We start from the raw sequence: 15368 nt of genomic DNA, 5'->3' as shown, positions 1-15368 counted from the left end.
AAAGTCTTCTGTAGAGTCCTTATCATCAGGTTGTCTGGACTTTGAAGAATAGATAGTTTAGAAATAGAGGAAAAGGACATTCTAGGTTCAAAGATCAGTGAGAGCAAATGCAAAGAAGAAGATAGCCTGGCAAGTGCATTGGGAAAGCCCATTGCTATGCTTAACAGAAGGAAACATCACAAGAAAAAAGAGGCAGGGTTAGAGTCTGGATGATTGGGGTCAATCTGCATAGAGCTAAGGTGATTGAACATATTCTATGTTAATGAAGAAGTGATAACCATTCTCTGAGGAAGGGGAAAAATCAATCTGGTTACCTTTCCAAGAAAAAAATAATTTTGGTGATGATTAAGAGCAGAGAATTTGAAAAATTTTGAAATCATGGAAGCACCCATTCAGTTGAAACTATTTTATCACAATGGTGCAAAACTGATTACAAAGCAAGTAACATAGGAGTACTTAATGGATAACTCCACCTATGAAACACAGCATGTCCAGGCAACAGACAGTAGTTAAAGCAACAAAAATTTCATTATAAAGAACTAACTCAGAATTTCCTGTCTCTGAATAGTTTTGAATGAAGTGCACACGGAAGACATGGTGGGGTATAAAACAGACAACTATCACTAGGAGGAAGAAGAAGCTCTTGATTTGAGCTCTGTACTCTTGATGGGCCCACAAGTCTGGCCAGAGAGCCTTTACTAGTTGAACGATGACACCCATCTGTATCAGAAAGAGAGTCACAACCGTTGTCATCATAATGACAATCATAGAGTAGTTCAAGATAACGAATTCCCTGCGGTTGAGGTCTTTGTAGAACTCAAAGCATCGTTGTTCTGAGTATATTGGATTGATGCCATATTGTAAAAAAAAAAATGGCAAAAAAATGACACTACCCACCATCCAAATACTAATGCATAACACGACCACATGGTACTTTTGGAACTGCTGCATCTGGAGTTTCTTAAAATAGATGAGTAATCGAAGTATGACGATGGCCACATAGAAAACAAAGGTGAAGTACATATGACCATATATTATGCCGCTAACCAGTCGGCAGGTGAAGAATCCAAACTCCCAGACGACTAAGACATAATAGCTGAGGCGGAAGGGAAGGCTGACCAGGAGGATGGAGTGTAGCACTATGATATTGAGAACGATCATGGCAATCATTGATTGGTTGTTCCTTTTGAGCATCATACAAGACATAGTAATAGCTCCAGCGGTGCCTCCCAGCAAAACCCCACCATAGAGTGTTATCAGAATTGTCCTGCAGTGCCCGTCACAGTGGCCCAAGTCTTTGTTTGAAGCGTTGGACAAGGTGGTTTTATTGATCCATTCCATGTTTCACGGCAAAATGCTTAGAAGACCATAAGCCCCTAGATCAAAATTTTACAAAATTATAATGCATATATTGAAACTGCACAGCAACTGCACATTAATAATATTGAATTTTGCAATCCCAGCCCATTATTTGCAAGCCTAAAACTGGGTACCCAATAAATATTGTCAGACCTGCCATTGAATCACCCAGATGTATTGATATGACAGAGAGGAGTTAAACAAAATCATAAAAATAAGATTGTATGAGTGTAAAACTTAGGCCTGTATACTCAGGTGCTCTATTCACAGATAGGTAAATTCACATACTAGGGCGGGGATTAATATAAGGCATATTAGCCTCTGGCATAAAATTTAAGGGAAGGCTGGAGAGTCAGTAATCAAAATAAATAGTATTTTAATGCAATATTTTTTAAAATCAAAATTAATGCAAAAAGTCATGATGAACAAAATAAACTTTAAATAAAGGCAAAGTTGGAAATAAAAAAAAATTTTAAGTTGGAATTTGAGGGTGGATTCTGTTTAGTTTTTGAGTTCTCCAGGTATGGATGCATAAGGGACAGTGATCATATAGCAGAAAGATGCCTGCCTGCATCTAAGTGCCAGTCAGCTATTTAGTCTCTGTGGCAACGTGTACAAGTCTCCTGGCCTCACGGATCTCTAGCTATGAAATGCAGAAGTCACACTGCTAATATTATTGGAAAATTAAATGAGTCAACATATTTGAGACAGCTTTATAACTAGGAAAAAAAATATCAAAGTTATGATTCTTCAGATGAAAAAACAAAAAGACATTTTTTTACCTCTTCTCATGGGGGCAGGAACATAGTTATGTTACATATAATTGTTGCATTAGTAAATACTTAAAAGGAAGTCCCCTTATGGCGCAGCAGGTTAAGGATCCAGCGTTGCCACAACTGTGGCACAGGCTGCAACTGTGGTCGGGGTTTGATCCCTGGAACTTCCATATGCCGCAGGTGCACCCACAACAAAAAAAGTACTTAATAAGTATCTGATGATTTAAAAAAAATTGTTTTCGGAACTTTGATTGGATGGTATGAAACCCAGGGATCGACAGGTCAGACTTTCCTCTCTGGAAGGATGTGTCCATTTTCCTCATTTATCTCCTGCCCACCTGGCCAGAAGCATAATTTGAGCATTTGTACGTGAAGGAGAAATTATGCCACGGAGAATGTCTAAAATATGCTAGAAGTTTTCTTCTGCTGCTATGAATCTTCCTAGAATAAATTTTTCTCTATGAAAAATTATATTAGACCTGTCATATTGACTACCCTCAATGAGATTTTATTGTAACTTAGAATTATATTTTGCAAAACAACCTAAATTTTATGCACTGAAATGTGCATTTTAGCAAAGTACATGTAGATAAAATACTTAATGGACCAAGTATTGCATACTTTTGTGTGACACAAAATAGTTTTCTATGACTTATAAACAACAAATACAATACCACTGATTTAATTTAAAATATTTGGTAGTCCTTAACTCTAAGCAGACAAGATTTAAGTTTGAAATTATTTTAAAGCAATGAAAACTCAAATAATTTGTCAGGTCCACAGTTTAAATGGACACAGCTACCAGTGCAGTGTGACATTCAGAAGTAGACTATTAGCTGGCCATTAATGGGACAGATTCCCATATTTGACTCTTCATTTGCAAATATGGGAATGAGAAGATGTGTTTTGTGAGAATGTTGTGAGAAGTAAGTTATGTTGCATGTCTAAAAACCCCACAGATTCCCTGACATGAACCAGGTCATCCAAGTGTCTCCTCCCTTTACAACATACACAAAGAAATTTCATAAGAGGAAAATTCATGTCCAAAAAAGAAAAAAAAGTTGAAAATAAACACACTAAGAGGTTTATTTGGGTAAATGGCCCATAGTGGATTTTCCTCCATAAAGGGGGAAGAAACTGGTAGGTAGATGTTCTCTTTGGACAGAAACTAGAAGGCAGGAAATCCTGTGCAGTGTCACCATGCGCGCCTCCAACTGCATTAGTGCCAGTGGCATAATAAATTTGATATGGTGGTGATCAAAAAAAAAAAAAGAAATTTCGTAAACACAAGATGCCATCCTGTTTTAATCAGAATCCTCCTGTAAGTATTTAAATCCATGGGAAGAAATTCATGGGGAAGGGAGACATCGGATCATCACCTTTCCTTTCTCTCAGGACCCTATCCTTATGACCACCCCACCCACAACATCGTCCTTGGGCAGTTTGTCATTTCTAAGTACTTCTTTGCTCATTAAAACCAAGTGCTGAACCCTTCAGATCTGTTTTCTACGCGGAAACATTTAAATGACTACCCCAATGACTTACTTGTTCTTTTCCTCTTATGATTTGCTGCTGCTGGAAGACTAAAGGCACCCTGGTCATTTGCTGGTGATCTCCATTGGAACAGATAATAAGAGCAGTTTGCTAGAATCCAGACTCCACTAACAACAGTCAGGAGAGGGCATGGCATGAATGAAGAGGTCAAACTTTAGACTGAGGGCTTCTCCAGTTAAATAGTCAAGATGGATGATGCTGATAAACCATCTGGGCCACAGACGGATGTTTATTTCACAGCTAGTGGTGAAACATTCAAAATCATTTTTCTAGGTTAAGACTTTCATTTTTACTGTCAATGACTTGTTTGCAGTAGTTCTGATTAATATGAAGACTCGGAGTTGTTTTTTTTCCTCCCGTGCTCTTTCTTATTACACTTGTTTTATCCAAAATGTTCCATATCTGGAAAAGATGTCCAAGAAGAGTGCTTTCTGTCAGACTTTTATATTCTCAGCAGTAATTTAAAATATTTCTATCTCTGGTTTTCAATTTCCATTTCATTTCCCTCCATTTCATTTTCCATTCTATTTCATTTCCCTCAATAACTACCATTTGGAGAGATGATTCCTTATGAAGCTCAACTGCCTGGTGATGTAACTTCCATGCAAAGGCTTGTTTTGTTTTTCTCAAAGTCTTATATTTTCTTACATCAAGCTTTCCTGTCTTCTGACTTCAGAGTCATCTTTAGCTGTGCTAAGACCTCAAAGCATAACTTTTAGTTGGGTTTAGTACACCTAAAAATGAAAGACACCAACATGCCTTTAAGAGTTTCAGGCAGATCCAGTCTCAAATCGTATTACTGTTCAGCTCCAGGAACTCAAAGGAACCAAAACTCTATCACCTATAAAGCCAGCTCATTATGGCGTACAGTTAGGTAACAACTGATAAAATTCTCCTTTGCTTTGAAAAGAATGACAATTATCCCCACCCATGCTATCTGCTCTAAGATCATCCAACAGTGCTTGTGGCCATGGAGATATAAAACAACAGAATCCAAACATAATAGAACCATATGCTTAATTATATTTCAAGAACAACTCTCAATAGAAGATTTCTAACTCTTACTGTCAAAAGAAAATTTGTACCCATTCAACTCAGCTAGAAAAAATTTCTTAGGCAACCAATTTTTTAACCCATTTTGAACATCTCTCCTTAAATTAATTCAGAACTATAAGATCTGCATTACAGGCCTCGATTTTGACATATTATCTGACAGGCCTCATTTTTCAGATTGAATGTGTTATATCCTATAGGATAAACTATGTTTCCATAGAAACCATGCTATATTTAGAGGTTGCTTATCTGAGGAAGGGCTAACTGGAAATAAGTTAGATGTAATCAACAGTGGAGCATAAAAATAAAACTCTGCTATAATTCAGAACTATGGCTGGCATACAAAGTAATTCTTCACCAGCATAAAGATTAATTCTTTGCATTGACAATGTAAGAAGACCAAAGTACTAGCATATATGTATACTGTTATTTAAAACATAGCTAGAATAATGCATGTATTCAATATTTTTTCTCACTATACTCAGAATTCAGCTCTTTTCATTCAGGAGTACCAAGATTTTTAAGAAAAGGAGTTCCCGCTGTGGCGCAATGGAAACGAATCCGAATCCGACTAGATACCATGAGGTTGCGGGTTCGATCCCTGTCCTCGCTCAGTGGGTTAAGGATCCGGCGTTACCACAAGCTGTGGTGTAGGTCACAGACGTGGCTCAGATCTGGCATTGCCATGGCTCTGGTGTAGGCCAGCGGCTACAGCTCCGATTGAACCCCTAGCCTGGGAACCTCTACATGCCGGGGATGCAGCCCTAAAAGAGACAAAAGACCAAAAAAAAAAAAAATCTTTAAGAAAAAAATAGCAAAACCTTAATATTACCCAGTCCAGCACAGTACAACCCTCTTATTTAACAGAGAAAGCCACTACAATTCAGAGAGTTAAGAAAATTTCCACATGGTTATAGAGCTAGTTAGAGAGCAGATAAGAATGAAAAATACATTCCAAGCCTTCATGTCCACTGCCTGATGCACACGTGATAAACCTGGGATAGCATCTTGCAGACACATTAACAATCAATGGCTTAATTTCCCATCTTCTTCTCCATGATATCCGGAACCTTATTTTGGGGGTGCACCTTAATCCTTAATTGGAAGTGTATTTTAAAATTCTAGAGGATTAAAATTCTTTAAATATTGTTCTCGCCACACACAAACCATTTGATTAAAACATTAGTGATGGTGGTAAGCCTAAGTTCATTTTCAGGAGACAGCGTTCATCTGTTCTCAGCGGGAGATGAGCCAAAGCAGATGCTGCTGGAGATGGCACAACATCTTGCCTCTCGTCGGGTCCCTGCCAAAAGAATAGGGTGGGCGGGGGTCGCTTGTCTTTCTGGAGCTGTTGAATTGCTGCAGTGAAATGCCCTTGGGAAAGGGGTAATAAAATCTGCAACTTTAATTCTCAAACCTGTTTACACTCCTAAGTCATTCACCCAGACACTGAAATGCCAGGCTTGGTGCCCTGTCTGATCCAAAACACTAAGAGGTGAAGCTGACCTAGATACTCAGAGCATCTAGGCACTCGGACCTTGGACTCCACCCCACTCTAGGCGCCAACCTTCTGGTCCTCCCTTCATTTCTTTCTCTGTGTGTTTAAGTCTGTCTCACTCTGTCTCTCTCTAACTCAGGTAGTTTTTTTTTTTTTTTTTTCTGGCCATGCCTGGACCATTCGGAAAGTCCTGGGCAAGAGATTGAACCAAGCCACAGCAGGGATCTAAGCCACTGAATTCACAATGCCCAACCTTAACCTGCTCAGCCACAAGATAACTCCTCAGTGTAACTTTCTTTTTCAAAGACACGGAACTTGAAATGAGAGGGGTGCAGAGAGGCCATCCCAGCCTTGCCCTCATTTCACAGATAGGAGACAGAAGCCTAGGGAGGCCATTCTATCTGTCTCACTCCTCCTCCAGAGGAAGGAAATCCAGAGCAGAAGCTCTGAGCATCTTTAGATGCTAAGCAAACTGAAAAATATCAAACAGGTATTTCAAGAATTTTGTTTTTTTAATTTTTAAGCCTGCACCTGTGGCCTATGGAAGTTCCCAGGCTAGGGGTCAAATCGGAGCTGCAGCTGCTGGCCTATGCCACAGCCACAGCAACACTGTGTCTTTATTTTAACCCACTGAGCAAGGCCAGAGATAAAACCCACTTCCTCACACTCTGTCAGGTTTTTAACCCACCAAGACGCAACAGGAACTCTGAGCCTTGTCTTTTTTTTAAGTGACTATGTCTTTGAACATTTGGAAGCATCCCAAAGCAAGAAGACAGTTGAGAATGAGGAAACATTTTGTTCAAGATAAACTCTCCTCTCATCTTCTTTTTAGCTTTAAATCTTTAAATGCTTTGTGTGACTCTTTTCCTATGCCTTAGGATGTGATCTGATTTCACAGTAAATCTAGTTACCTCTTTGGAGGTTACTGTACAAAGTGGTTTAATTTTTTTTCTCTCTTCTTTATTCTACTCCTTTATGAAAGGAAGATATTTCCTCAGAACACAGGAAAGGAAGTAGTGGTTTTACCAACACGTAATACACACTAGGCAGAATGTGATGTAGCTCAGATCAATAGATTACACTCAACTGCTTTCTGAGATAACTGTCTTAGTATTTTGACATTCAGAGGGACAACATCAATCAAGATATGGTTAACAGAATGTGTGACTAATGTGTCAAGGAGCACTTGATTAAAAAGTCACCAAAGGAATCTTCTTCTGTATATAATAATATCCACAAGTTGTACTAGGATATAAAGAGCTGTCACTGGAGTTACCTTTGTGGCATAGTGGTAACAAATCTGACTAGGAACCATGAGGTTGCGGGTTCAATCCCTGGCCTCGTTCAGTGGGTTAGGGATCAAGCATTGCCATGAGCTGTGGTGTAGGTCGCAGACGCGGCTCGGATCTGGTATTGCTGTGGCTCTGGCATAGGCTGGCAGCAAACAGCTCCGATTGGACCCCTAGCCCAGGAACCTCCATATGCCACAAGTGCGGCCCTAAAAAAAGACAAGACAAAAAAAAAAAAAAAAAGGCTGTCACTGTAGTGCTTTAAAATTCAACTTTCTGGGAGTGCCCCTTGTGGATCCGTGGTAACAAGCCCGACTATATGCATGAGGACACAGGTTCAATCCCTGGCCTCACTCCGTGAGGTTAAGGATCCAGCATTGCCGTGAGCTGTGGTGTAGGTCACAGATGTGGCTGAGATCTGGCATTGCTGTGGCTGTGGCATCCAACCCTTAGCCTGGGAACTTCCATATACCTTGGGTGTGGCCCTAAAAAATAATTAATTAAATTAAACTTTCTAAGCAATATTTCTTAAAAGATCTTAAAAGGTTGTTTTTTGTTTGTTTGTTTTGGTTTGGTTTGGTTTTTTTTTGTTTTTTTTTTTTTTGCTTTTTAGGGCCACACCCACTGCATGTGGAGGTTCCCAGGATAGTGGTCTAATTGAAGCTACAGCTGCTGGCCTATGCCACAACCACAGCAATGCCAGATCCGAGCCTTGTCTGTGACCTACACCACAGCTTATGGCAACGCCAGATCATTAACCCACTGAGCGAGGCCAGGGATTGAACCCACAACCTCATGGTTCCTAGTCAGATTTGTTTCTGCTATGCCATGACAGGAACTCCTCTTAAATGTTATTATGCTTGTAAGTCATCTGGCCATCTTGTTAAGATGCAAATTCTGATTCAGTGGATCTAGGGTGGGGCCTGAGATTTTGCATTTCTAACTAGTGCTCAGGTGATGCACAAGCTGCTGGTCCCATGGACCATCCTTGGTGTTGCAAGACTCTATACTACCTTGTCCAATATGGTAGCCATTCTCCACATGTGGCCATTTCTATTCAGTGAAAACAATTAATGTTCTTAGTCGGGCTAGCCATATGTCAAGTGCTCAATTACAGAAAGTTCTCTTGAACAGATTTACTGAAGAAAACACACTTTATTTTTATTGTGTGTGTGTGTGTGTGTGTGTGTGTGTGTTTGCCTTTCCTGGGGCCGTTCCCGCGGCATATGGAGGTTCCCAGGCTAGGGGTCCAATCGGAGCTGTTTGCTGCCAGCCTATGCCAGAGCCACAGCAACGCAGGATCCAAGCTGCATCTGCAACCTACACCACAGCTCACGGCAATGCTAGATCCTTAACCCATTGAGCGAGGCCAGGAATCACGATGTAATTCCAGAAGACACACTTTATTAAATAATTCCTAGTCCCCACGATCTCGTCTCCTTTCTTTCCTAGCTGAAGGCTGCCAGCTTTTATTTAAAGAATAGCAAGAATTAGTTGGAGAAGCAGATGTGTTTTGAAGCTGGGGGAAATGGGGCAGAGGACTAGGGAGAAAAATTGTTAAGGAAGCCAAAGAATAAAGGAGTTTTTAAAAGGCTCACAGACACAGGAAACAGACTTGTGGTTGCCGGGGGGCGGGGGGTGGGGTGGGCGGGGATGGACTGGAAGTTTGGGGTTAGTAGATGCAAAGCTGTTACATTTAGGATGGATAAGCAGTGAGGTCCTCTATATAGCACAGGGACCTATATCCAGTCTCTTAGAATAAACCATGATGGAAAAGAATATAAGAAAGAGAATGTATGTATATGTGTGACTGGGTCGCTTTGCTATACAGTAGAAATTAGCACAACATTGTAAATCAACCATACTTTAATTTTAAAAAAAAAGAATAAAGGAGTTTTTAGAAGGGTAAGGTTAACAGGGTCAAATGTTGCCAAGAGGACAAATAAGGTTTGAAAAGTATCCACTGACTGTGGAGGCATGGGCAGCGTTGATGGAATATAGGATTAAATAGGGTTGTTAATGATCGAAGGTTTTTGCTTATGTATATGAGAAAAATTTTTAAATGCTTCTCCTGGACCATATAGGAGACTGGCCAAGGGGATATACTGGTTTTGAATCTTCCAGTCAAACTGGACCCTGAGGTGACCTAGTTCATGCTTTGACTATTCAGAGAACTCAAATAAATGCCATTAGCCTTCAGAGATTTCAGAGTCTCCAGTTCTTGGAGTTCCCGTTGTGGTGCAGTGGTTAACAAATCCGGCTAGGGGCCATGAGGCTGTGGGTTTGATCCCTGGCCTTACTCAGTGGGTTAAGGATCCGGCGTTGCTGTGAGCTGTGATGTAGGCCGGTGTCTACAGCTCTGATTGGACCCCTAGCCTGGGAACCTCCATATGCCGCGGGAAGTGGCCCTAGAAAAGGCAAAAAGACAAAAACAACAACAACAAAAATGAACAGAGTCTCCAGTTCTTAGGAGCACATCTCAAGCCTTCCAAAAAACCTCACATTTCCTTCTCATCAAGTAGTAAAAAAATAACTTTGTCTTTATTACGCAGCGATTACAGAATTCTTCACTTTTTTTGCAGGCTCTAGTTAGGGTGAAGAGCAATTTCACTAATCACTTTTTACTCAAAATCTCACTAGACCCTTAAAATTAACTCTCTTTTCAAGGAAAGGCCAAGCCCTTGGGGATTTTGCCAATCAAAATCTGATACCTTGTTTGGACTGGGAGAAGGAGTTTTAATTCGGTGTTCAGCCCAGCCTCCTTGTCAAGGGAATTACATGAATTTCCCTATATTTGGTAAATTTTTAAAAGAATACAAAAATTTAGAGAACGCAGTGCCAGGCAGCGCCAATTACATTTTCCTTCCGCTGCAGCAGAAAAGCCCATTTAAGGAGGGTGGCATGCACTGCAGTGGAGGATGGACAAGGTTTAATTTCCCAGGGGCAGTGTTGAGCCTCTGACACTCACAGAATATTGTCTTCCGGATTGCTCCAATTTGCTAGCAGCCCATGTGTCTCTGTATTATCTGGTGGCCCTGAAAGCCTGACGCAGTACTTGAATTAGGATCCTGGGACCGTGGGACAACTGAAGTTTGGACTCAGATGTGCAGGTTGATTTGGGCAAGCCACAGAATCTTCACATACATTTATTTAAAAATAGGCAGCACGTGATTTTTTTTCCCCTATCCTAAGAGGTTTTTTTGAAGGAACAACAGGCAAATCTGGCAGATATATCCAAAGATATAATGTATGGCACAAATGAACCTATCTATAGGAAAGAAACAAACCCATGGACATGGAGAACAGACTTACGGTTGCCGAAGGAGAGGAGGAGGGAGTGGCATGGACTGGGAGTTTGGGGTTAGTAAATGCAAATTATTGCATTTGGAATGGATACGCAATGAGATCCTGCTGTATAGCACAGGGAACCATATCTAATCACTTGTGGTGGAACATGGTAGAGGATAATGTGAAAAAAAAAAAAAGAATGTGTATACATGTATAACTGGGTCACTTTGCTGCTGTACAGCAGAAATTGATGGAACATTGTAAACTAACTATAATAAAAAAAAAATGTTTAAAAAAGAAAAAAAAAAAAAAGATAGCTATGCAGTGCTGACCTAGCTCATACTCCCACCATTCTCTGAGTTTATGGCTAGGATTTGTCTTTTTTTTTTTTTTTTTTTGCCTTTTCTAGGGCCACTCCCATGGCATGTGGAGGTTCCCAGGCTAGGAGTCTAATCCAGGCTGTAGCCACCAGCCTACATCAAAGCCACAGCAACGCGGGATCTGAGCCACATCTGCGACCTACACCACAGCTCAAGGCAACGCCGAATCCTTAACCCACTGAGAAAGGCCAGGGATCGAACCTGCAGCCTAATGGTTCCTAGTCAGATTCATTAAACACTGCACCATGACGGGAACTCCTAGGATTTTTCTTTTAAGTAATTAAATAATACCTGAGTTTCTGGTGACTAACTAGTGGATTTTAGTCATATGAACATGGGGACTTAGAGATGTCACATTATAAATTTTGCTTTAATAATGGGCACTGGGGTGAATGATTGAGCCAGGAAAGATGGGACCAAGAAAATGGACTCTACTCAAGGGGCTTGCCCCATGGGGTAGCTGGGCAGTCCGACGGCCTGTTCGGGCGAAGGAAGAAGTACAACCTGGTATGAAGGGCTAAGAGGCAGGAGGAAATCCAGGGGGTGGATTAACCTAAATCCAGGTAGGTAGTAGCAGTGAACCCACTGTTGTGCTTATTCACGCATGGGCCCAGTGAAAGGACAGTCAGAGGTTAAGACAGAGTTTTCAGCTTTTACCTACATCCGAGTTGAGTGTGCAGCTATTATTAACATGACACTTCCTGAGAGCTTGTGGGTGGTACTAGGCATCCAGACTTAGAACAAGCCCCCAGACATCCTGATTTTTCTGAGGACAACTTCCAAGAATGGTGAGAGTAGATCTTGTCCTTTCTGGTTATCAGGATAGCACACAAAAGGGCTGGAGTTTACTTTGGGGCCATATGCCTAGAAGGAAGCTAAAGTTTCAGAGAAGAAAGTGAGGCTGAATCCCAGTTTTATGGAGAGGACAACAGACCAATAGGTAGGAAATGTCTTAACTCAGTAGCCATGCATACACACTGCATACACATTGGCAACACATCCTATCCCACTTCCTGCCCTGAATATGGTCTGAGAGATCTGACCTTAGATGAAGGGCTAAAAGGCAGACTGAAGCTTGGGGGAGCATATACCACATCAGGATGAACTTCCTTGTGTGTTTATAAACAATGGCTACTGCCTTCAAGTAACAATACCAATACAAGTGTCTTAAATAAGATGAGTAATTTCTTCTCTCGTGTTATAAGGGATCCAGAGTGGATAGCTCCAGAGTAGGCTTCTCTTGAGCTCCCAGAAATGGCAGAACCCTGGGCTGGTTTCCCCATGGGTCTCATGGCTTTCCCTTCATGGCTACAAAATGGCAGCTGCTGTTTCATTTTTCAGGTCCTCATACAAACTCATGGAGAGGCAGAAAAAAGAAGTGTATCCCCCTAGCACTTTTTATCAGGGAGGGAAACATTTCTGGAAGCCCTCTAGCACAACTGTCTTTACACCTCATTGGCCAGAATGGGTTATTTGTTGACTCCTCAGCCCTTCTGGAAACCTTCATGGTTCATATCCTATGGCTAGAAAAAAAGACCCTTCTCTGAACCGACTGTCCCCGACTACTGAAAAGCATCGTGTATTGCTCTCAATTTCTCCTTTTATGGCTGTTAGCAGTTGCCTTATATATGTAATGCTCCAATGTTGGTTGCATACATATATTTACAATTGTTCAGCAGTCCCACTCCTGGGCATATATCCAGACAAAACTATAATTCAAAAAGATACATGCATCCCTATGTTCACTGCAGCATTATTCACAATAACCCAGTCATGGGAACAACCTAAATGTCCATCAACACATGAATGGATTAAGAAGATGTGGTACATATACACAATGGAATACTGCTTAGCCATAAAAAAACAAAAACAAAATAATGCCATTTTCAGCAACATGGATGCAACTAGAGATTCTCATATGAAGTGAAGTAAGTCAGAAAGACAAAGACAAATACCATATGATATCACTTATATGTGGAATCTAAAATACAGCCTGTCATGGCTCAGTGGTTAACGAATCCGACTAGGAGCAGTGAGGTCGTGGGTTCGATCCCTGGCCTTGCTCAGTGGGTTAAGGATCCAGCGTTGCCGTGAGCTGTGGTGCAGGCCAGCAGCTGCAGCTCCGATTCGACTCATAGCCTGGGAAACTCCATATGCCACCAGAGCGGCCGAAGAAAATGGCAAAAAGACAAAATTAATTAATTAATTAATTAACTAAAATACAGCACAAAAGAACTGATCTGCAAAACAGAAACAGAGTAACATGGAATGGAGAACAGATTTGTGGTTGCCAAGCAGGGGGGCAGGGAGTGGGATGGACAGGGATTTGGAGGTTGGTAGATGCAAACTATTACATTTAGAATAGATAAGCAATGAGGTCTTACTATACACACAGGAGACTATCTAATTTCTTGGGATAGAACATGATAGAAGATAATATAAGAAAAAGAATGTGTGTATATATATATATATATATATCCATATATGACTGAGTCAGTATGCTGTACAACACATTCAACATTGTAAAATTGATACAACATTGGAAATCAACTACACTTTGATAAAAATAAAACATTTTAAACATTTTAAAAAAAGAAAAGCATTGTGGTGAAGTGCACAAGGAGGAGGCAGAGCCTCTCTTTGGGAGGCAATCAGTGGTGTTTTTACCTAAACTCTTAGGAGTATGATTAAAGGATTCTAAGTGGTAGGACTAGGTCCCTGTACAATTTACTGCATGTACTCCTTATGCTCTGTCCATTACCAAAGGATGGCGGTAAAGTTCAGGTTAAGGAACTAAGCTTTGGCATTTAACTCAGAGCACTGCTAAGCCCTCTTCCATTCATCTTCTTCTACAATCTGGCGTAAACTCCCAGCACACACCTGCGCAGGGTCCTGGGTGCCTTCTCTAGGGTCACCTCAACCTTTGTGTCGCAGTCCATTTAGTTGCACTTCTTAAGGTGGATGTTTTTTCACTTTCCATTTTCAAAACCAAAATTCTTTCTTTCAACCTCCTTTTTATTTCATATTAATCAAACCCATCTCAGATATTCAACTCTTTCAAAGGAAAATGAAGAAGCATTTCTTCAAAAATACTGTAGTAAGGAAGCCCAGGTTCTGTTTTGGAAATGACATGAAATCATGGTTTTTCTACGTGCCTGTGAAAACGTGTATACTTGATGGTTTCTGTGAGTCCTGCAACTTGGAGATATAGACTTCCTGCTCGAGTCCAGTAATGCTTCATAATTTTATCATCTAGTTTGTATGTGAAAGCTATTTCAGGAGAGTAAATAGGCAATAAGAGTATCTTAGTTGAGGTTTTTATTCCTTCTTTCCCTTTCCTTTCCCCAAATTAAAATAAAGAAATGAGACATGATCTCAATATCAAGATAATCTAAGTGAGTTGGAGAAGGTAATTAAGAGGATGTGACCACTGGTTGATCCATTTGACCCGTGAGCTGGACCCAGGCAATCAAAGCCCCCTCCCCACGCTGTCTTTGGAACATGCCCTCCTGCCTTCCCTGAGCTAGAAAAGTAGAGTACGCAAATCTTCCAAATGCTCCACCCCCCTTCCTGTGGTGGCCCCTTCACTCTTCAGAGAGGGAAAAAAGAAAATTTCCACTGATTCCTGGTACACAAGTGAATTCAAAGAAACCCATCCACCCACATGGACTGTGGCAGCAGTCAGCCCAACACTGACACCATCTGGATAGAAGTGGGAACAAACCATAGCAGCCAGTGGGCTGAACTCAGAATAATTTGGCAGATGATTACTCAGTAGCCCCTGACCCTTAACCGTTTGCACTGACAACTAGGTTGCTCTAAAGAGATTAACCCTGTGCCTTGCACAATGGAAAGCCAAGGCGTGGATGGTATAAATAGAGCCCTTGTAGGTTGGGAGATGTGTAAAGACATTTGGGTTTGCCTGCAAGAGTCTGAGGCAATCTTCAGTTTGCAAGGGTCCCAGCTCATAAATCACGGACACCCCTAGTGATCAGGGAGCTGGTGCCCTAACTCCCTAGCATCCGGTCCTGGAGTGGATAGAGCGGATTGAGGGCATAGAAAGAGTGGCCACCACAGCATTGGTGGGATGACATATTGCTAACAATGCTGGATTGTCCTTGAAATACAGTGACTTGGCTAAAGTAGTAACAGCATGTCCTAGGTGTTCTAA

The 15368-nt window shown here is 41.1% G+C and overlaps 1 protein-coding gene across 1 annotated transcript; it reads right to left on the bottom strand.

Annotated features, from left to right (window-relative positions):
- Positions 1-391: 391 nt before the first annotated feature.
- On the bottom strand, positions 392-3850 carry LOC106505000 (putative G-protein coupled receptor 141). The gene is made up of 2 exons (XM_013979857.3): positions 3681-3850; positions 392-1376 (listed from the first exon to the last, which is right to left on the bottom strand). Exon 2 carries the CDS (start codon positions 1339-1341, stop codon positions 457-459), a length of 885 nt encoding a protein of 294 aa, XP_013835311.1. The 5' UTR covers positions 1342-1376; positions 3681-3850; the 3' UTR covers positions 392-456.
- Between the last annotated feature and the right edge of the window lie 11518 nt (positions 3851-15368).

The sequence above is a fragment of the Sus scrofa genome, chromosome 9 (genome assembly GCF_054392235.1).
Source record: "Sus scrofa isolate SSC_HxYL_T2T_F1_AM1 chromosome 9, Sscrofa_HxYL_maternal_Yorkshire_Landrace_v2.0, whole genome shotgun sequence".
Taxonomy (NCBI): domain Eukaryota; kingdom Metazoa; phylum Chordata; class Mammalia; order Artiodactyla; family Suidae; genus Sus; species Sus scrofa.
The sequence above is the reverse complement of the archived record's forward strand: the minus strand, read 5'-3'. Positions and strand labels throughout refer to the sequence as shown.

Coding starts and splice junctions, on each gene's coding strand:
- LOC106505000 (XM_013979857.3), bottom strand. CDS start 1,341: ATGGAATGGATCAATAAAACCACCTTGTCCAACGCTTCAAACAAAGAC.